Source organism: Rattus norvegicus, chromosome X (genome assembly GCF_021556685.1).
Source record: "Rattus norvegicus strain SHRSP/BbbUtx chromosome X, alternate assembly SHRSP_T2T, whole genome shotgun sequence".
NCBI lineage: Eukaryota > Metazoa > Chordata > Mammalia > Rodentia > Muridae > Rattus > Rattus norvegicus.
Genome location: NC_141554.1, coordinates 47,427,679 through 47,450,944, shown reverse-complemented (window position 1 = coordinate 47,450,944; position 23,266 = coordinate 47,427,679). Strand labels below are relative to the sequence as shown.

The window sequence follows — 23,266 nt, the reverse complement described above, 5'->3', positions numbered from 1 at the left end:
TGTGGTGACCCATTGCATTTTACATAGATATAGTCTGAGGACTAGATATAGTTTTTAAGTTTGTATCCTGAGCCCTACTGCTATTGGGGAAAGTCGGCAAATTAAAGATAATAACTTCTTGAATTCTCTCTTTTTTTTGACCCAAATGCTTCCCAAACACCATCTAACTCCCCACAGCCAACCCTCAACATCACTCAAACTTAAGTCTCCAAGACAAAATAATGCTGTATCTCATTTTTTTCTTGTGTGTTCCCAGTCTTTAGAACAATGTATAGGTAATATTAGGCACTCAAAATTGGCTGAATTTAAAGATATTTACTGATTTTTTTAATCCCCAATGTACAGATGAAGAAACAGAGATTCACAGAGGTCAAACACTGGTACAAGCTGCAGGGAAACTTTAATAGGATCCAAAGGAATAAAGCCATTATGAAGAGGGTACCATTTGTGTTCAAGAGGCTTTGCCTCATAGCGTACAACACCCCGAAGATGGCTCTCCATTTGACCTTTTCTCATGAGGGACACAGCCAAGGTCTGTTGCTGGGGTTGGAGGAAGGTAGTGTCATAGTCTTAGAATGCCACAGACAATTGGGCAGTGGTTATTCAAAATAAACAGTTTCTCAAGGGTCTTTTTAGAGCAATAGATGGCATTAGTAGCTGCATCCATGGAGGAGACCTCTAATTATTTCACTTCTAACTGAAAATATAGAGGTGAGAGTGGGAACAGAAGCAGAAGCCACATGAACAAAAATCACGAACTAAATAAAAGCAAATTGAAGACAACCCCTTCCCCAATAAAAATTAAACCCAGCCAATCCATTAAACAAACAAGCAAAATGAACCTGACCCAAAACAAACACCACACACACACACACACACACACACACACACACACACACACACCATAGTTATTAGCAGGAACAATGGACAGATATTTTCATGAAGGTTTGTTTTCCATTTTCTCTGGAACGAAATGTACTTTTAGCCTGTGTATCCCTCATGGTACTTGTTGGAACATTACTGCATGTCAGAATAACAACATCCAATTTCAATTATCATTTTCTTTCTTGTAAACACCAATTCCCTTGTGAATTTACATCGTCTGCTGAATTCCACCAAAGGACAGAATATCATTCCTCTTATGAGAGAATATTATTCCTCTTACCTTGGTTTTTCTTACTTTCCTTCGGAAGGCCCAAGCATCACAGTATTTTAATTGACCAGGAAAAATCATTTTGATGATGGAACATTTTCTTTGGTAAATGGACACCAAACACTAACTTGAAACCAACCAAATAAGTTTCTTTGGTAAAGTGGACATTAATGTCTTGGTTGGAATTAATTAAAAGAAAATAATTAATTTTGCTGAGATCATTCATTCCCTTTCAGCAATTTAAAAAGCAAAATTTTATGAAGACTTAAAATTTTTTGAGATATTTCTACAGTGTCATCTCCATGGTGAAGTTAGACTGATGCTGTCAGATCACAATCAATAATCAATAAATAAATATGAACAAATACATAATAATTGCTCAACAATAAATAACTTTTGGCATGCAGTCTTCCAATAGAAAAATTCATTTCACAGTCAGAATTTCATAAACCTTAATTTCAAGTGCTGAAAAAAGAAGGTGACAAGTTTGGAGAAGGTGACAAGTTTGAAAATACCCTCCATTTAAAAATACAACATCTTAAGATACACAGAGACAATCAAGTTGGAAAACTACTATTTGTCATAAAACAAAGTTCCACAGTAAGTCATTCCGGTTGATCAAATTGATGATTAAATTCTCAACAAAATCCATTTAATTGGTGCATGTGTTGCATCAGTTTTGTGAATTCACTAAGCCGAGGTGGTTCACGTGGCTGACACTAAATCAATGGCAGATTTAGAACAGACTGTTAGAAAAATGGTTTAGCAGCATATAATTTAAGAATAAAACCAATCCCTTCTTCACCTGTCTTTTATAAATAATAGCCTGGTTGCAGGCCCATAAGAGAGAGAGAGAGAACTGATTGAACATCTAGTATGCAAACTTGCCCTTTTGTGAAGAATATACTTGTCTTTAGATTCAAAACTCCTCCTCTTCTTGTTCAGTGAACAACACAGGATGACTGCTTAGTGTGTCTGCAGGGGAAACTGAGCAAGTAGCATATTTGTTAGAACTTTTTGGACAAAAGCACATGAGAGCAAAAGCACAGATTATCACTTGCTGTGATTACATCACAATCATTTGGGCATTTTTGCTGTTTAAAAGGATAGTAGCCAGCCTAAGTCCAAAGTGTTTTCATTTCAGACATTAAAAACATATTTGTTCCACGGCCAATGAAGCCTTTTGTTCCCAGCTTATGTATGAATTTTAAGTGGTAGTAGCTACCTACAGGAAAATATGCGATCGTCCTGCTGTGTCTTTGCCATGTTGAAATGATGGAACTCCTCTAGAAGTGTAAACCGTGTCAGTTATTTCATTCTTCAAGGCTTGTTTCTCCCTTTGTAGAGAATGAGGAAGTAGTACAATATGTCTGCTAAAGTCCTGAAAGGTAATGTACATTTTGGAAATGCTTACCACTATAGGTGACTAAAGAAGCTACATCTTTAAAATGGAAAGCCATTATAGTTGTTTGTCTCAAATGTAACTCAGGGTTTGGCTTCACTTTTATGGATTTAAAGAAATACAGGGGTCTGAGGGCAGCATACATATCCCCTCCAGATCAAACTGTCCTTGTTTAGATTGATGCATCATTGCCCTTGTAGGTACAACTGTTCAACTGCATAAATATCTGTGCATGTTAATGTACAGAGGGCCTTATAATGAAGTAGAGATATAGCAAAAAGGCATTTTAGGGGAGGGGAGGTACAGCCAGTTTAGCAGGGAAGTTTGGCTGCTGTTATGGATTGGTTTGTACTGGTAATTACTCTTGTTCAGGAAATGCCATCAATTTTCCTTTGAGCCCTTTTTCTCCAAGCACTTTTATAAAGTTGTTCATTGCCAAATCTTAGTCTTATCAAAGGTCTTCCTTTTCTCCACTAAGTCAAGAAGAACTCACCACGTAGCCAAACATTCTGGCACTTGTTGGCCAATAACCATTTTTGTTTTTATTTTCTTTTCATCATATATGTGGGCACATGTTGTTTGTGGACATATGTTGTTTCTGGGCATCCATGCAAAAGTGCATATAGGGCCAAACCACAAACATCTATACCAGCTGGCTTTTCTTTTTTTGTTAATGCAAAAATATTCTTTAGGTTCAAATAGATACCTGCTTTTCTTCCAACATGCCAGATATTTAGGCTTGACTCTGTGGCTTTGCACCCTCAGAGGTTTCTGCCAAAAACTGTAACTAATAAAGTAGACCCTTTTCATGACAGGTGACAAGATATTCTGAAATAAAATTGCCCCAATTCTGTAATGCTGGAGCTGTCGTGGATTTCTGGGTGCATTAACTAAACCATACAGGTGTTAAAAGGTGCATCATTGGAGGAATATGACAAGTTCATTCAAGAAAAAAAAAAACTTGGCTCAGCTAAGAGAATTTGGGTGACAATTTCAATTTGTGGATGGTATTCAGTCTACCATATCTACTTCAAAGGTTCTGGCTTCCTCTTGCTTATAAGAATTTCCACAAAATCTCCTTGAGTGCTGAGGTGCTAAATCAAACAATGAAGACCTCAGATGACAGAACCTAATTAGAGATACTTCTCTGCGGAAGTTTAGGAAACCTTGTTTGAACAATGCTTAAACCTATTTTTGTAATCACAGCTGACCTTGCAATCAGTTGTGTTTCATTACAATAACAGTAACTTGTGCAGTGTAGGCAAAATAGGATGCTGCTTATTAATAAGCATTCCTTTGTTTGATCTTACTTAAAATACTACAAGTCATGTGTGCATTTGTGTGTATGTGTGTAAGTAAATTATCACAGAAACCCTTTTGCTTTAATAATTTTAAAGATGCCACACCTATTATCCTCACCTTTTACTATTTCTTATGTCTGTTTCTTATCTTTTTTTTTAAACAGAGCAACTTTGACTTTATTTGTTTCAGCAACATAAGCTTTTAGTTCTTGGTAAGACCTAGGGTGAAAATATATGAAGCAGATACTATCACACTGTGGTAATTTGGTCAACCACTCGAGTACTGTCAATATCCAACATTTCTACACACTCAATTTCCTCCCGGTTTTCAGGATTTTTCTTCTCTTTCCTTTTTTTCTTAGAGGGTGGCAGGAAAGTCAGTATCACAGGTAAAATGGCAAAGCAGTGAAAGAAGGTGACAAATGCTATTAAAAACAAGCACCTGAACAGTGTACAGGTCAGATTTGAAGGCACAGCTGCGAGAGGAAATAGACCAACAATATAACAGAGGTAACTCTGTAAAATAGCTACCCCATGCACTTCCAGGGCATTTTTTACCCATTTAGTTCTTGTAAAATCCTTGCCTAGGACAAATGTGGATAACAGTGGAGCACAGTTATCAATTGTGTAGTTAATTCCATAAATTAAGCATAGCACAGAAATACAATCCAGTTCGACCTTCCATAATGTCATGAAGCCTATCACTCCAAACTCCACAGACACAACCGTTAGAGTGATCCAGACATTAATCAGCGAATCTGCTACCAGGAATGCCGAGAAGAAGAGCAGGAACAAAGCACTGATGCAGGAGTTGTGCAGGGGGGCTCCCAGAGAGGAGGCATATCGATCCATGTACACAAAAGACGGATTAAAGACAATGAACTTCACCTTGGAGGTGACTGAAAGCCTCCTCAGGGTCTCCAAGAGATCATAAAGTTCTTCTCTGTTTGTTTCCATAGTCTTGGCCACCAAAAACATTCTAGAGGCCACTACGTCAACCTCATCATTGTATTTTTTAGAGAAGATGATGTCCTCTTGAAAATGTGAAAATTGAGGAGCTTTCAGGAAGGAATTTCTCAACATGTCTGTGAAATTTTTCTTAGGCAAGTCAGTGGACACATTGAGTTTCCGAAGATAATTTAAATAGCTTTCAAACCAGGATATCCGCACAAAACCCTTAGTGTACTCTAGAACATCTTCTTGGACACTAGAGTTCCAATATTCTATGGACTCATATATGTAAAACCCAATAACAGGACTGTAGTTGTTAAAGTACTTTTGGTGGGCAGTAGTGTACTCAATGGTTTGTGTTGCAGTTGCTACGATGTTACTAAGGTCTGACCCTTCACTGACCTGCAGATAGCCCATTAAGGCAAAGGAAATATAAATAAGGTAAAAGAGGACTACAAAAGGCTTGACATAGGTGTTGGTTATCCAGTCACAGTAATAACGTTTGAGGAAACATACCAATAAATGACTCTCATAAGTGTTTGCTTCCTCACCTTCAGCTGTGTCCTCACTGAATCTAGCTGTCAGAAGAAACCTATACCATGCTGGCTTCTCCTGTAATACCTCAGGCTTTGGAACTTTTCTACAGAATATACTATGCTGGTAATTGTTTTCTATGTAGCCAGTGAACACAAGGCTGGAACCGTAAAATGAGAGTACATAGAGGTAGTTGAAGAGGATTGCAATACAGGAATTGCAGCAGAAAATCCTGGCTGCCTCAATGTTCGTGAAAGGGCTGGCCCCTATGCCAAAGGTGACCAAGTACATGGCAGTGGTGAGAGAGAAGGAGAGCATGGAGTCTGCATAGACTTCTGCAGTTCGCTCTTTAACATGTTGGTCCTCTCTAGTTTTTCTCCACGAGGATAACATTTCAAAAGTCCCGTATAATCCATGACCTGAAAAGGCAGAAAAAAAGATGAGAGCAAAAGTTTTAAGGAACTAATCTTTATAAAGAGGGGTATTGATTTGATCATGGAGACTTAATGGATCTTGGTAAACATAACCAGCTTTAGTGGTAGCAAGTTTAGAAATGCCAGGGATTTTTCCTGTTGGAAAGTAGACCTGTGTTTTGGAGAATCATAAATGCCCATCGATAGTATCTTCTAGGATAGATAGAGGAGCATAAGTCTTCACAGTCCCTACTAGCCTGAGAAAGCTAAGTGAACTTTTGTGAGCAGAAATCTGCGTAGATCTGGACCTATACTCTTTAGGAGTTATAAACATCAATAGCTTAGGAATGTTAATACACTTTGGCTCCAGAGAATATTGCAGATACTGATCATTTTGTTTTATATTTCACAGGTATGATGGAAGGGGTCAGCATAGAGGAGAGCAGAGTATTCTCAATCAATGTGGACACCTTCTGTTAAAATTGGTCACGTAGACCTATAACATTTATTGAAGATGCTTTCTTTTTTCCATTGTATGATTTTGGCTTCATTGTCAAAAATCAAGTGTCAGCATCCTTCCCTGGGCTTGTCTTGTCTGGTTTCAGTGGGAGGATGCTCTTTGTTCTGTAGTGACTTGATGTGTACCAGGGTATGTTGGTACCCATGGGGAGCTTATAGAGAAGGGGAGAGGGTGAGGAGAAGGATATGTGAGGTGGGACTGGGAGGAGAGGAGGAAGGGGGTTGCTAATAGGGTATAAAGTAAATAAATAAATCCTATATACAACAACGACAACAAAATTGGTCATGTAGTGTGGGTTTCAGTGGTAAAGAGACACTTTAGTTTGAGTATTAATAGAAAATTAAATCAAAGCCTCTCTTTTCTTCACTAAGCATAAGGGCCTGAAGCAATAAATCTGAGAAACAGGAAATCAAAATAACTAGGAACAACTTTGAGTGTAGAATAAAACAAGAAGTAAAATATAGAACAACAAAGAAGATTGATGTGAACCTGCATTGCTATTATTAAAAATGACAATCAGATATTCAAGGTTTATGACTTGTACTTGTCTTGAGGAATTTATTTCACCAGTCCTAGTTGTTCAAAGATAACATGTCAAGTATACAGTGACTCTGCCAACTCCTTGATTCTATTTGTCAGTGGCCTTTCTGAGAGAAGACCAAGTTAGGAACATTTTTTTAACTGCTTAGGGCTCTTGGCTCTCTGTTTAGGATTCCAGCAAAATTGGGGTGACACAGATACGGTGGCTACCCAAGCTGTAACTGCATTCCACTTCTTGGAAATTTGAGCATGCCTTCTGTACCACTCATGGTTAGAATAAGGCACTTCCTTGCAGCACATTCCTGAATGTCAAAGCTATTCTGTCATTGAAAACCCCATCAAAATGACCTATCATTGTTTCTGATAACCCCCGTCGTGGCACTGTGATTAGAAAATCTGTCTGAAATGCTCCACTATGTTCATTGCAGCCTCATTTATAATAGCCAGAGGCTGGAAAGAACCCAGATGCCCTTCAACAGAGGAATGGATAAAGAAAATGTGGTACATCTACACAATAGAATATTACCCAGCTATCAAAAACAATGACTTTATGAAATTCATAGGCAAATGGATGGAACTGGAAAATATCATCCTGAGTGAGGTAACCCAATCACAGAAAAACACACATGGTATGCACTCATTGATAAGTGGCTATTAGCCCAAATGCTTGAATTACCCTAGATGCACAGAACACATGAAACTCAAGAAGGATGACCACAATGTGAATGGTTCACTCCTTCTTTAAAAGGGGAACAAGAATACCCTTGGGAGGGAAGAGAGAGGCAAAGTTTAGAACAGAGGCTGAAGGAACACCCATTCAGAGCCTGGCCCACATGTGGCCCATACATATACAGCCACCAAACTAGATAAGATGGATGAAGCAAAGAAGTGCAGGCTGACAGGAACCGGATGTAGATCTCTCCTGAGAGACACAGCCAGAATACAGCAAATATAGAGGCGAATGCCAGCAGCAAACCGCTGAACTGAGAACGGGACCCTCGCTGAAGGACTCTTAGAAAGGACTGAAAGAGCTTGAAGGGGCTTGAGACCCCATATGAACAACAATGCCAACCAACCAGAGCTTCCAGGGACTAAGCCACTACCCGAAGACTATACATGGACTGACCCTGGACTCCAACTTCATAGGTAGCAATGAATAGCCTAGTAAGAGCACCAGTGGAAGGGGAAGCCCTTGATCCTGCCAAGACTGAACCCCCAGTGAAAGTGATTGTTGGGGGGAGGGTGGTAATGGGGGGAGGATGGGGAGGGGAACAACCATAGAGAAGGGGAGTGGGAGGGGTTAGGGGGATGTTGGCCTGGAAACCAGGAAGGGGAATAACAACTGAAATGTAAATAAGAAATACTCAAGTTAATAAAAATGAAAAAAAAAGAAGATCTGTCTGCTTCTACACCTTTGCAAATTCAGTTCTATTATTAAGGATAATTCTGTACTCCGGTATGATAGTCTTGTTTTGAAAAAAAGTAATTTAATATATTCAGCCACATATAATGTGAGTGGAGTGAGTGACAATTATCTTCTATGCAAAATAACTGAGCATATGTCTGACCTTACACCCTGGCTGGTATTTGTATCCTTATTTGTAAAGTACTGAGCTCAAACCTGAGTATCCATTTACAAAGTAATAATAACACAGGCCTGTTTCCTCAGACGGATTCATCATTCATCTTAATTTATTAAACATCATTTTACAGCTACTTTTAGAGGTCAGGCCAAGACTGTAGATTTGATTACTGGTACCATGGCCTCTATTAAATTGGAGCACCTAAATTCCCCAGCTATGAAGTAAAAAGTGTATTTGTTGACTGGTATTCTACAATTATGTTTTAGGTACTTAAGAATGCCCAGTTTCAAAAGGAAAAACTAGTTATTAAATTTGTTTCCAGTTTTCTCTGAATGGATAGAATAACCTTTGATTAAAAGAAAAACCAATTTTTGTCAATGAGTAAGAAAACTAATACCTCTAAAACAGCAGTGCCCTTGGCAAATAATACTGACCATTTAATCTGGGAACATGAGTAACAATAAAACTTTGGAAGGTAAATACACTTGAAGAAGTCGCTAAAAAGTCCAAATAGCTTTCAGAGTATTTACTTGTTAGAAAAAAAAAATACTTCAAACCGAGGCACTGATACTGAGTATTTAAATATGGTAAGAAAATAAAGATCATATAGCAGAATTAGTTAATCCTCTGGTAGAATTTTAGATAAAATTAAATATAAATTAAAAATAAAATTAATGTGATAATTTATAGTGGTATTATCTGACACTGATACTTTCTGGACAATATAATAGGACTCCATTTCTTAATGTACTGTTGATAATCTTAGGAGCTGAATGAGAAAAACACTTGATTTAATAGAACAAAAGGGTAATAAGTTTCCAGGATAAAAATAATTACACTCAAGGAAAGATAAAATAAATATTGTTAGCTTGTCTCTATTTCTGTTGCTATCATTTAAATGCCAATTGTATATAGCTTGATCATTTTCATTGAGTCCTGAGTCTTTTTGCATGTTTTTGGTTCAAAGGGTACTTCCAAAGAAACTTTGAATTTTATTTTCGGGGGCTCTTGGAAACAACCCCTTATCTTCCTTCCCCTGCCCTCCTCTTCCCTCCCTTCTACACCTCAGTCAGTCAAGGGGGAAATGAATGCCAAGAGAGTTTCAGATGCCTCTTAGGGATTTGTTAGCAGCCTGGAGTGCCTGCCTGGCACTAGTTTCAGGTTACAGTTGCATGTTTATGCTTAAGAGGTTGGCCTCCTATTATCTTAAAGGAAAGATAAATTGTGGAAACCCTGTTTCCTGGCTTGGACTCAAGAGTAAAAACACTCTAAGAACCCATAAATGTCCCTGCCTCCATCAAATTCCTCCTCTGTCCAGAATTACTGTCAAATTTCCTTTAGTTTTGGCCTATAAAGGTATAGTTTTAATTGAAAACTGCTTTGGGAGAATGGTGTACCAAAGCAGCTTTCCTTATTGGGGGGAAACTGGGACAGAAAATGGGGCTGCCTGAAGAGTAATTAGGAACATTTCAGGACACAGTAACATCTTTTCGTTCCCTCGCCAGCCAGCCCTGACTTATCTTCTCCTGCTACTCTAGAAACTGGGCAAGTTAGAGTCACACAGGGGACTCTTAGAACCACCTCATGCACAGGGATAGGTGGGTGTGTGTCACTTCTTTAGCTCTCAATTTACAATTGGAATACAGCAGGCAGGATTTGGAGGCCAAATCTTATAGGGTGTAATCTATGCAGTAGTTTTTTTTTTTTTTCTTTTTTTCGGAGCTGGGGACCGAACCCAGGGCCTTCCACTTGCTAGGCAAGCGCTCTACCACTGAGCTAAATCCCCAACCCCATAGGGTGTAATCTAATGTACTGCCTGTAGACTGAAGACATTTTTCTGAGGTTTGAATATTATTTTCTTCATTAAAAAAGCGGTACTTTAAATGTATTGTTGTTTGCTTTGTGTTTAATTTAAATCATTATTTGGAGCTGGCAAGATAGCTAGTTGGAAAAGGTGCCTGATAACCCAATTTCAAAACTCATGTGGCAGAGAGAACTGACTGGCACAAGTCATTTTCAGACTTCAACACGCTTGCTATAGCTGCCTAGGTAGACTATAAACAACCCTGAAGGCTTTGGCTATATCCCAGAAAAGAGCTTTGGTAGAAGTGAGATTTAATTTGTGAGTATGCCTCAAAGTCACCTGGGAGAGGTGTGTGTGTGTGTGTGTGTGTGTGTGTGTGTGTGTGTGTGTGTATGTGTCAAATACATGTGGTCTTAAAGGTCTCTGAAGTAGGAGCTCTATAGTGAAGACTCTGGTAGAAAAATTCACTTGGATAACCACTAGAATGCTATCTAAACATGAGGTTCATAGTGCATCATGACTTTGGTGACCAGGGGTTTATAGAGGTAATGGGAGTCATGGCTTATAACTAAAGTGACAGGTTATAATCTCAGACTTTTACTGTATCTTTCACTGAAAGGATGTCAAGGATCCTATATGAAAGGATCCATTTCATATAGTCCTAGCAGAAATCAAAAGACTCACCAAAGGGAACTATTAAATGGTGCAACTTATTCTATCAAATTTTGAAAAAACAAAGCTTTTGAAGCATTTTCTTTTCAAAGCATATTCAAGGTACATTTCTGTTACATTGCATGTCTACTGTTACACACACACACACACACACACACACACACACACACACACACACACTTCCAAACTGTAATTATTCATAAGCAATTACTTTGAGGTGGCATAGGATTTTAGTTAAGCCCTGGGCTAAGGAAAGTAACACTCTTGAGCACTCACACATACAATTTGTGCCAGGTGTGTGAATCTGAAAGGGAATCTGCTTTTATTAATTGTATTAGCAATGGACTATGGGACTATCTGTTCTCTAGTAAAGTAAAATACTAAAGGATTTGAACTAATAATTTTTCATCTTTTCCAAACATTATTTTTGGGATATGTATACGTAGTGAACTTCTACTGTTTAGAACTAATGAAGAGAAAAAGCAGTAGAGATGATAAATAACACTAATGGTAGAAGAAACTCAGCTGCCTAATCCTACAGTCACTTAGGATGACTTTCAGGCATACTCAACAGATTAAATCTCACTTTCACCCAAGCTCTTTTCTGGGGTATAGCCAAAGCTTTCAGGTTGTTTATAATCTACCAAGGCAGGAATTCACTAGCAAATAGTTGAGAGTTAACTCTAACCAGTAGATATGCTTCTAGAAATCTGCTCATAAAGTGACTCATGTTTTAAATTTATTTAATGTTTTTTTTTATGAGAACTTCTAGGAGATTTGTTTTTGTTTGCTTGTCCGTGTCAATGGCTAATTTTAAGAATTAACCTAGTCTGTACTTCTGGAATTTTGTGCTTAGGTTTTCCTTGGTTGCAGATTTCCTTATCTTCCCTAAAGTTCACAGACACAGCATGGAAACTGACTTCTGCCTTTGGCTGCTCCTCAGGTTTTCTTCAGGTTTTAATGCCTTCCCTATTAGCAGGATTTCCTCAGCTTGGGTTTTGTGAGAAATTGTTGAGGAAAGTTATAGTAAGATGGCTTATTGGTGGATCATCTTTGTTTTACTATGAAAATGTGTAATATGAAGAGAAATTTAAGTCACCTATAGCACACTTATAACAAGTTTTATATGTGGAAACAAACAAGTATATTCATCTAAGAAACTCTATAGATTAGATTACAAACTCTACTTATAACATAATTTACTCTGATATGAGTTTCATGATGTAGCCTCTGTTTATAAAATGCTTTTCCTCAATAACATCTGCATAAATTCATGATGTTTGTTGCACAAGGAAAGAGATGACAAGAAGAGATATTTCTGGATTGAGTAACATCTATTATTAGGAAGAAGTTCATTAATGGGGTTACATTTAATCTTTGTCAGTTATAAACATTTATTTTGAAATATGAATTGTTTGGCTTATCCCAGACTCTTGTGTCTTACAGTTAAGAATAAAAATATACTCTACTTAAGTAAAGACAGATGCTTATATCTGGGAAGGATATGCACATCTTAGTCTTTCTACTATAGACTTTACATATACTAAATACACATACACATTCTACTATAGACTTTACATACGCTAAATACACATACATATTCTAATAACATAGGGTTTGAAACTGAGAAATGGTTTTTCTTTGCTAGACAATTGCATTTAAAAATCCAATGATTTACTTTGCTAATAAAGTTTTATTGAAAGATATCTAAGTTTTACATGTAAGTATATTAGAATGTTTAAGGGGTTGGGAATTTAGCTCAGTGGTAGAGCATTTGCCTAGCAAGCGCAAGGCCCTGAGTTCGGTCCCCAGCTCCGAAAAAAAAAGAAAAAAAGAATGTTTAGATAGTATATATAAATTCATTTCATAAAACTAGTATATATACATAGGGTTCAAAATATATTGTATGGCCATTGTGTGATATCTTTTCACATGAATATATATATATATATGTATATATATTAACAGGATATCATATTCAGGCATATTCTATATAATTATATGTAAAATATTTTAATATAAAGAGCTAGATCTTCATTTCACATTAAAATATGCACTTTTAAATAATATGAATTAATGTTAGTTCTAATATATATAAAATGAAATAATTTTATACTATATATGATATCTGTTATAGCTAATGCTGTCTATAATATATTATGCACACAAATTAAACATTCATACATATATAGATAAACAGGAGGCTGATGAGGAATTTATTTACAAATGATACAGAGAAATGTTAGTGCTACTGCATTGGTCACAGAAAAGATCCTAAAAAGCTAGCTACAATTTGATGTTCATTAATAATGTAGTAAACGGTTAGTAAACCACAAGATTTCTTTCACAAGGACTGTGAAACTACAAGGTCTGATTAGATGAGTCATATAACAGTTGCGTGCTCCACTGGTTAGATTGTTCAGAAGAGGGCACCCTGAACTTGACATTTGATCTCTTCAAAATTGAAGAGTATTTTTCATCTCATTTTATCCCCAGTGCTGTGGAATATCAACAAAGGCAAAGTGATTCTTGTAAGTTAAAACACCACACAGAACCTGATATCCAAACTATCTTTCACAATGACTTCGTGTCCCTTTTATGTGTATGAAATATATATGGGAATCAAGCTTCCCACATACACAAGGAATAAAACATTCCTTCTGCTCTTTCTATGTTTTGCAATGTTCTATTGCTTTTTTGACTTATGTGTGATAAGCAGAGCTATATAAATAAATAAAACAGCTGTAAGGAGACTTTCCACATAAAAAACAGATGCTAATTTCTTAAATCATACTCAACTAGACAAAAATGATACAAGCCCTCATTCTTTAGATGACATGCTATAATAAATAAAAAAGATGCTTATAATCATCAATACGTCACTACCTGACATTAATATAGGCAAGTAAATTCTTCTCTAAATTCTGGCAACTAAAAATGACAATAAACATTTATAATACTGTAGACCTTTGAGGATTTCAGCTCTAGATAAACTACTCTGACTCATCTGGATAGAGGTTTTGGCAGAATTGAAAGTGTCTAATATGCAAGCACTGATGAAAAACATTCTAAATCATGAGGTATTTATGCTTACATCATTGCCAAGCTGATTCATCTGTGTACGATATATTCTTTTTGCCAGAGATATCATGTATAATCTTAGCTAGAAACACAAAATCAAATTCCATTATGATGACTTCTCAGGGTTTATTCAAATACTTTCCTCCTGTGGAATTCCATCAAGTTAATAGTGCTTACCACGTGCAGTCCTAAAATTTTTTCATTGTAATCAATTCTCATTTTGGCATCTTGCTGTATCTGGACTTAAGTGACTAGGGTCACACTAAGAATGTTGAATTTGAGGTTTAAAATACTTGTCACATTATGAATATGATTATTATTGATAACCAAAGAGATTTATACATTTTATAAAACTATATATATATACATTTATACATTTATACATTTTATAAAACTATATATATATATATATATATATATATATATATATAACTCAATTTGATATAGTTTTACATGGCAAACTAAATCATGAAGCACATTTTCCACTGTGTTCATAGTGGCCTTATTTATGATAGCCAGAAGCTGGAAACAACCCAGATGTCCCACAACAGAAGAATGGATACAAAAAATGTGATTCATTTACACAATGGAATACTACTCAACGACTAAGAACAAGGACATCCTGAGTTTTGCAGGCCAATGGATGGAACTAGAAAATATCATCCTGAGGGAGGCAACTCAGACCCTTAAAGACATACATGGTACGTTCTCACTAATAAGTGGATATAGACAAAAAAAGGGGGGGGCAGAATACCCAAGATACAGTCCACAGAACTCAAAAAGGTCAACAAACTGAGCACACCTCAGTCATACTAGGGAAGGAGAAGAAAGCAACCACAAGGGGGTAGGGAGGGATAGGGAAGGGAAAGGGGATGGATGTGTGGGGAGGGGAGCATGATCTGGTATTGGCTAGGGGAAAAGGACTGAAGCCCTGAGGGTCAGCAGAAAGAATGGAAACAGGTGACCTCAGGAGGAAGGAGGTTGAGAGGACCCTCTAGAATGTTCCAGAGACCTGAGAAGTGAGATAGTCTCAGGACTCAAAGGAGTGGGGTGGTAGATGAAATACCCAACAGTGGGGAGAGGGAGCTTGTAGAGCCCACCTCCAACAGAAAGACAGGGCATCAAGTGAGGGATGGGGTTGCTATCCTTCAATCAAAGCTCTGATCCAGAATTGTTCTGGACTGAAAGAACTGTAGGAATGGAAATGGAGAAGAGCCTGCGGAAAAGAAGGTCCACCAACAGGCCCAGCTCAAGAGGAGGCCCCAAGACCTGACACCATTACTGAGGCTATGGGGCATTCACAAAAAGGGACCTATTATTACTGCCCTCCAGAAAACCCAACAAGCAGCTGAAAGAGTCAGATGCAATATGTGCACCCAACCAATGAACAGAAGCTGCTGACCCCTCTGATTGAATTAAGGAAAAGCTGTAGGAAGCTAAGGAGGAGGGCAACCTTATAGAAGGACCAGCAATCTCAATTAACCTTGAACCCTGAGATTTCTCAGACACTGGATCACCAACCCGGCAGCATACACCAGCTGAGATGAGACCCCCCAACACATAAACAGCAGAGAACTTCCAGGTCTGGGTTCAATCAGAGAAGATGCACCTAACCCTCAAGAGACTGGAGGCCCCAGGAAGTTTAGAGGTCTAGTGGGGTGGGTATGGTGAAGACATTTTTGTGGAGACCTGGGTTGGGGTGGGGGTGGGGGCAGGGAGGCGGTCTAGGATGTGGAACTGTCAGGGGGGGTGTTATGGACCAGGAAGGGAATAAAATTTGGAGTGTAAAAATAAGTAAAAATATATAAAAAAATAAAATAAAGTAACCTGATTAGGTTAAGCTTAAATGAGCATTTTATATTATGGACAACAAATTATCAGACACCTAATTGATATGTAGCATAAAGCCTCAGCACTGCATTTCCTATTGGTCTTTTGAAATATTTACTCGTAACAGAACTAAACGTTGATTTTGAATACATTCATGAATCTACTCTTGCTTATATTTCTTTTTACAGTCCTACTCTAAGTATTTTCTGAGAAATCCAGAAGGACAAGCATCCTAAATCCAAGCATTGTTAGTTTTATGAGCATGTTAAACACCAATTACATCATGCAAAGTCTTTATTGCAAATGAACCTTAGCCACTAAAATATTTAGCTTCTGGTCATGTTGTGATTAAGTAATGTGAGAACCGTAGAGGCTGATGATGTATATAGAAAGATCACATGCTGACTGTAAGCAGGAAAAGCCTCAACCAAACCAATGCATATAATATGCCTTACAAATCCCAAAGAAGTCTGAGAGTACCTGCCTGGTGTGCAAGTACCTGCTTGTTTACTTGTGTGGTTATTGTTTTGTTTTCTGAATTAAATACTGAGGTAAATTTCAGTGACATTTAGTCTCTGTTGAGTTGTGGAGCTACATAATAGTTTCTGGACTCACTTTTTAAACACAGTCCTCTTGAATGGCACTGTCCTACCGTAACATCAGTCACATCCATCCTGTTCCAATACTGTCTGACATATTACTTTTTGGTGTTTTTACATATATATATATTATATTTACTTAGAATGCACATTTAAACTACATTTAAACTACCTTTAAAAATACAAGGTAGGTTTGATGAAACAATTAAAGATTTTAATTAATTTTATGAGGTACAATCTGTTTCAAGACGTTTTGAATATTTTCAGTTCATTGTACTTAGTAAAATCAGGTTTGCATATTGTTCCCTGAAGATTAATTCTAAGCAGCTTTAAATCTCTAATTTTATGTTCCTTATTTATCATTAATTTTAAGAAGCTTTGAGTATTGTGTGTGATCTCTTTGTGATCATTGGTATTAAGCTGCAGTACCGGAAAGCCATACTTTCAGTTGTTTTTTCCAAGCTCTCACATCTCTTTTATCCTCACCTTAAGAATCTTTCTATCTCAATTCAGTTCCCAAACAATTTATTATTCTTGTTTATCTTCTTCTTGCAAAAACAACAACAGAGACACTATTTTTAAAATGAGAAGTTAAAAAAAAAGAATCCAAGCAGTCAAGCATATGACTAATCATGAGCAACACATCTTAATTTAAACTTTGACTCAACTCTCCGAGGAAGTTACTAATACTCAGCTGTCCCCACTCTTTGAGGAACTGCCTTGGATTCCACAATTGACCTACAGTATCTTGGAGTCAGCTTAAAGGGAGATATCGTGTTGCCTTCTCATCAGACTGGATGCAAAAGGTTAGTACAGCAGCTTCCTTCTCTATTGTTTCCAACACTGACAACTAAATTGATCCAGCAGATTCTTAGACTGCTTAGTGCCCTGCTTTGCATAAAAGCTACTGGCATATGTTTATTGACTGGGTCTCAAGTCCCACAACTCACAAAGCATTGAAGGCAGAATGTAGCTCCACCATCCCTGCTTAGCATTTAACTGTGTAATTCAGCTGAGATATCCTAAGAAAATTCTGGCTTTCTTTAACTGATAATCTAAAACATGGCACACAGCATACTAATAAAATAAACCATGACGATGTCCCAGTCAACAGCAACAACAACCACCTCACAACTGTCTTGTAACATTGGTATCTGGTTCCAAGTGACCTTTTAATTTCCCTAGAGAAATTGATGAGAAGTTGTGGCAGAAAGTAGGGTGGATGGAAAACTACCTAACTTCATTGAATGGTTGGCTCACAGAACATTTACCACCTAGTGGCCTAGACATGTTATCTTCAATAGTAGGCAGGGAGAGCAGCTAATGCTATGAATATTGTGACTTTTTTTTAAGCATCATCTCTCCTGAGGAATCACTGCTGTTCTTCCCTAGTTAAAAACTTGGGAAGAACCCCATGGCCACTGAGATTAACATAAAATACTTTCCTACTGATATTTCATGGGAGACTCTCCAAGTTTTTGTTTACTTATCACACCCTTTTGTGTGGAGCTCACATCTACTTTAGTCATTAATAGTGAAACCAAGTAAGGTAGCCTAACCCACTTGCCCTTCATTTGCAATTCCAAAACTCCCCAGGTTTTTCCAACTGCAGAAGGAAAGTGCTGAGGAGTTAGCTACACAGGGGAGCAGCTCTCAGTGAATTTACACAGGTCTTGAGTGTAAATATCACAGTTTCTTCACCCTTCACACAGGACCCTTCTGAGTGATCTACCCAGTCTTCTAAAAGTCTCCAGGGGAAGTGGAGAACCAACTAGCAATACCCTAACATACTCTGAGCTGTCTGCTTTCCTGTTTCTCCTCTACAATCCCATACAGGTACTACTAGAGTTCTCCTAAATAAACTACTTGGATATAGATCCCCTACTTAGGTCTACTTTTGAGGGAATATATCCTAAGACAGTGGGAGACAGACTAAATTAATGTCTGCCAATATCACTACAGAGCTACTAAATGTGGAAATACAACTGGAGCCAAAGGCTTTGGCTTTCTGACTTATGTACCAGGTTAGGTTGATCCTTGGTAAAACCAGTATTGGATAGAACTGGTTCCACACTTTCTCACTATAGTGAAACAAAATTTCAAATGGCTTTTTGAGAAAAATAGTTGCTATCATCAACAAAAACCAAACAAATAATCAAACCAAGGAAAATGGAAGGCAGTACTTACCTAGCATGACGAAAGGGACTCCCAGGAAGGTGGAATTGTATTTTCCACCAGTAAGATTGATGATTCCAGCTGCAGTGAGAGTGGCTAGGCTTATGGTCACCAACCCAAGTAGGCCTAACCAGGGTTTGCTGCGGACACAGTCCTGCATAGAGCAGCACAGAATGGCCATGGTGACTACAAGGATCAGACTGGTGACCAGGTAACGTTCTGACACACGGCTGGTCTTCTGGAAATCTTCCCTCAGTGATGAGGATGTGTACGGGTATATTTTGACTTTGCTGTTGGATTTCTGGAATAATTTGACAGTGTCGCAGAAGCTGGACTCCCACCTCTCAGCTACCATGTCATTGAGACTGTTGATTGATTGCAGATAGTAGGTGAGCTGAATGGCCTCCGCAGATTTCACCCGATCCTTGCTGTGCACAGTGACACCTCCAAGTTGGTGCCCATTATAGACAGCCCTTCCATCCTTTAAGTGAGTGATCGGATATGTGATAGCAAAATTGGTCCGATTGGTGGCCCGAGCATTCTTTAGCTCTTCCAGGACGTGTACTATGTCATCCACAATGCAAGTCTTATCATTATTCAGGACACATATGTGGGCAAATGTATAGTTAAAGCCAGGCCTTGGAACCTGGATCTTGGTTACAGCAGTGTGCAACTATGGGGAAGAAAAACAACAGTTAATTTTTTTAAAAAACTGGACAAGTAGATATTAATAAGTAATATTTTTGCTTGAAATGAAAAAAAATTCTTTTTGGGGAAAGGGAAAGTCACTGATTCCATTTTTAAGGCAGAGAGTTTAAATAAAATGTTTTGCCCATAGTCCACAAATGAGTAGGAGGGATGTAAGACATACATTGGATCAGTTATTTTCACAGTGTGTGGCACCTAGGCTAAGCAGCATTAAAGCAACAGCTTGTGAGAAATGCAAACACTTAGGCCCCATTTCAGACCCGAGAAATCAGACTCTCTGTAGTGCAACCTATATAGACCTTCTTGGCGGGGGGTTCAATGGTGCTAACAGCTTAATAATCTTATCTAATTACTCTCTACTGTAAAAGCCAAGGAGTTTACCCTGATAGCTGTGCTGGATAGTTTTATGTCAACTTGACATAAATAAGGGTTACTAGTGAGGGAAGAGTCCTCAACTGGGAGACTGACTCCATAAGATGGTACTGTAGGCAAGTCTGTAGGGCATTTTCTTAATTAGTGACTGATGTTGGGGCTCACAGCACAATGTAGGTGGTACCATCCCTGGGTTGGTGGCCCAGGGTTCTATAAGAAAGCAGGCTGAGCAGGCCATAAGGAGCAAGCTAGTAAGCAGTATCTCTCCAAAGTCTGCAACAGCTCCAGCTCAAGATTCCAGGCCTACTTGAGTTACTATCCTTTTCTCTTGATGAACAGTGAAATTGAAGTATAAATTAAATAAACCTTCGTTACACCAAGTTGCTTTAGTCATGATGTTTCATCCCTGCAATAGTGAACACTAACCTTTGTCTTCTCTGCTGTTCTTTGCATAGATGGGAAGTTCACTAAATGGTTAAGACTCTAGCTGATAGAAATTGAAATTGTACTAAGGGATAACAGTGGAACTCCTATACACTTTAAGGACCAGAGAGTTCTCAGTGGTAGAGTACTTTCCTACTTTGTGCAAAATGCTCGTCTCTAACCCCAGTACTACAAGAATTATTCTACACACCTTGGCTATCGTCAGATTGTAATTGGGTCAGCAAAATTTACACTTGCCATCAAAGTGCACATGAGAAGATAATACCTACTTCTCCATACTAAGTAGAGTTCTATGCATTGGCATAGATTAGCTGATCTAGAACTTACAACAGATCCCAAAGTCCATATGAACACTACCTTTATCCAGGTGTGGCAGCTGAGACACTGAGAACTTAAAACATTTGTCCAAGATCACATGCATCATAAAAGGAGGAATTGTGTTATGCCTAGCAATCTGAACAGGGCCTGTACATTTAGGCTTTTATCATATATTCCTCTAGGTGCCAGAACTCCAATGAGGGTTCCTGCCAAGTGATTTCTGGTTTGCTGCTTTTATTACCCTGCTGCTAAAACTCACATGTAAGTGTTTATAGACTCCAGTATCTGAAGTGAAAAAATAGGTAGTATGTTTGTAAAGGGGGGTAAGAGGTTTAAAAGAACTACTACCATGTACCAGGGGATCACACTTTACCTCCTCCCAACAATTCCATTTATAATGAGAATACCAAAGCTCATTAAAGGCTTGAAAATAGGGCTAATCGGTATCTTAGAAGGGTATCATCTTATTGTTTTAACTATAGCTATATAGGCCTCTAGTTAACTGTTTCAAATCCACAGCCAGTTATTATCATGGTAGCTTTGTCTTACCTCTATAAATGTGGCTGGTCTGCAAAATGAGGCCAGTAGGAGACATGTGTTGGGGTGTTAAATAAACAAGTGTATCTACAGCTGTGCCTAACAAAGAATGAACTCTCCCACGAGTGTTGGTATGATCCTGCTATATCTTCTCTCAATCTGTTCTAATTGGGTTATTGGTTAAGACGTTTTGCTGTGCATGCGTGTGTCTAAGTGAGTGGGATAGTAGGCTTTTCTGAAAATGTCTGAGAAGCACCAGCTGTTAAAGTACTTTACTTAGCCCAGAGATGGAGCTGTTCATCCTAACTTCCAGTGTCCTCTTCCCCTACATCTTTTCATGAACACCAGCCTTTAGGTTCAGAAAATATGTTGCTGTATTATGTCTAGCTAAAATATTTTCATTATTTTCACATACACATACAGTCTTTCAGATATACCTAGGAGGCTTTTTTATAATTTAAACCATATGGTAAATTTTTGTCTTAGCATTTTGAAATTAGTTGCCAGAAGAAAATGTCTTTCAGTCTTTTTTTTTCCCATCTTTATTAACTTGGGTATTTCTTATTTACATTTCGATTGTTATTTCCCAGTTTCCAGGCCAACATCCCCCTAGCCCCTCCCCCTTCCCTTCTCTATGGGTGTTCCCCTCCCCATCCTCCCCCCATTACCGCCCTCCTCCCCCAACAATCCCGTTCACTGGAGGTTCAGTCTTGGCAGGACCAAGGGCTTCCCCTTCCACTGGTGCTCTTACGAGGCTACGTGTTTCAGTGGTTTTAAGCTTGCTAGTATCTCTCTTTCCACTCTTGTCTAAGCACAAGCTAGCAAGTCTTGATTAGTATCATTCCTAGACACCAAAAGTTTCCAAATTTAAAAGGTGATTTTGGAAGAAGAAAAAATAAAGAATGTAACGATGAGAGAATTTTGATAAGAGGTAAAGACTTTAGGGGAAAGAGTCAGAATAGACTAGGGGAGTGATATTGAAAGCATTTATATATGTAATATTTCATGCATTGTTCCCATATGCAGTGTAAAAAGCCTCTCTCAGAATGATTAGTAAAAATGTCAGGAGTAAAAGATTGCAAAAAAAGGTGGTATTAAGCCACATGATTGAACCCATTTACAGCAGGGGATGTTTTTCCATCCATTCTTTACAATGACCAGCCTTGCTTATTAAGGAGGTATAAACCATTTAGCAATCTGCCAACTTTGCAGTTCTATTGCTAAGACATTTTGGACTACACATGGAAGGAGTCAGACAACATATTAACCATTGTTCTATCAGACAATTGCTGAAAGTCTTAGAAAATGGGAAGGAACCTTACTGAAGTTTGAAATGTAAGATTTCTTAATTTAGCAGTAGAGATGCTGTAAGACATAGTTGCCTTGAATTTCTGATGAGGTGGTGGATAGCACATGTGTCACTCTTGTTTCTTAGTAGTAGGGTGATACAGAGGTGATAACAGTAGTAGGGTGCCAGGCCACCCACCTGGTATGGAGAATTGTAATTTGGAATAAAAGATGAGAAGACAGAATGGAAACTGAAAGTTAAAACTCCTCTTTGTGACTTTTAAAACAACTCAAGTCTTATCATTGTTTCTAATAAGTACATACCAATTATAAACACATATCACTCTTGGACACTCACAGAGTCATGATCAGATATCTTGTAAATAATACTGAGATATATACATATATATGTAGCCTTAGGACGTTTTGATTTACTTTCCTGAAGGAGCCTCAATGTGAGAAGTAGAACCCTGACCTTCTAAGTTGTGGTAGAATGTATATTTGCAGGGTTTTGTGAAAGAGAAAAAGTCAAAGAAAAAGCTAAAGAATTGAAGCCATGACTCAGCTCTTCTTTACAAACAGCTGTGGGATCATGACAGGTAGCCTGGTTCCTGGTTGAGCTAAGGCTAGAAGCCTGAAGGGATGGTAGGCGCTTCACCTGTTCCTGGGCACCAGGCCCCTGTCACTAGCTGCAGCCTCCAATAGATTTGTGGCTATCAATCTCATAAAGTCAACACCCCAATCCCCTCCACAGTTAGAGGATGTGACTTGTGGTCACTTAGGCCCAAGACAGATCTCCATTTTATCAAGGTAGTAAAGGCCTGGAGGGCTTAGCTATTAGTAAGCTTCCCTTCCCGGACACTCCTCCCTGAAAATGTATTTAATCTTAGGCCTACCATGAGAAGTGGGGTATGGTTCTACACATCCATTTTCTGTCATGGCAATAAATGTCTTAAAACCATGTCTTTTCATAGGGATCCGCCGTGGGAAGCCATAGAGAAGGATTTCACCTACAAAGCCACCACCTAATCTCCAGTAGAAG

General features: G+C 38.2%; 1 protein-coding gene across 2 annotated transcripts in view; it reads right to left on the bottom strand.

Moving 5' to 3' along the window:
• Positions 1-381: 381 nt before the first annotated feature.
• Positions 382-23,266, bottom strand: part of Ptchd1 (patched domain containing 1) — a 56,017-nt gene continuing 33,132 nt past the window's right edge. Inside the window, exons 2-3 of one of the 2 annotated variants that reach the window (XM_087600188.1) lie at positions 18,571-19,231; positions 382-5,760 (exon numbers count right to left, since the gene is read on the bottom strand). In XM_087600188.1, coding sequence (XP_087456314.1) covers positions 4,106-5,760; positions 18,571-18,913 — 1,998 coding nt within the window. In that variant the 5' untranslated portion in view covers positions 18,914-19,231 and the 3' untranslated portion in view covers positions 382-4,105. The remainder of the gene's footprint in view (positions 5,761-18,570; positions 19,232-23,266) is intronic. The other variant, NM_001191734.1, reaches the window with a different exon arrangement.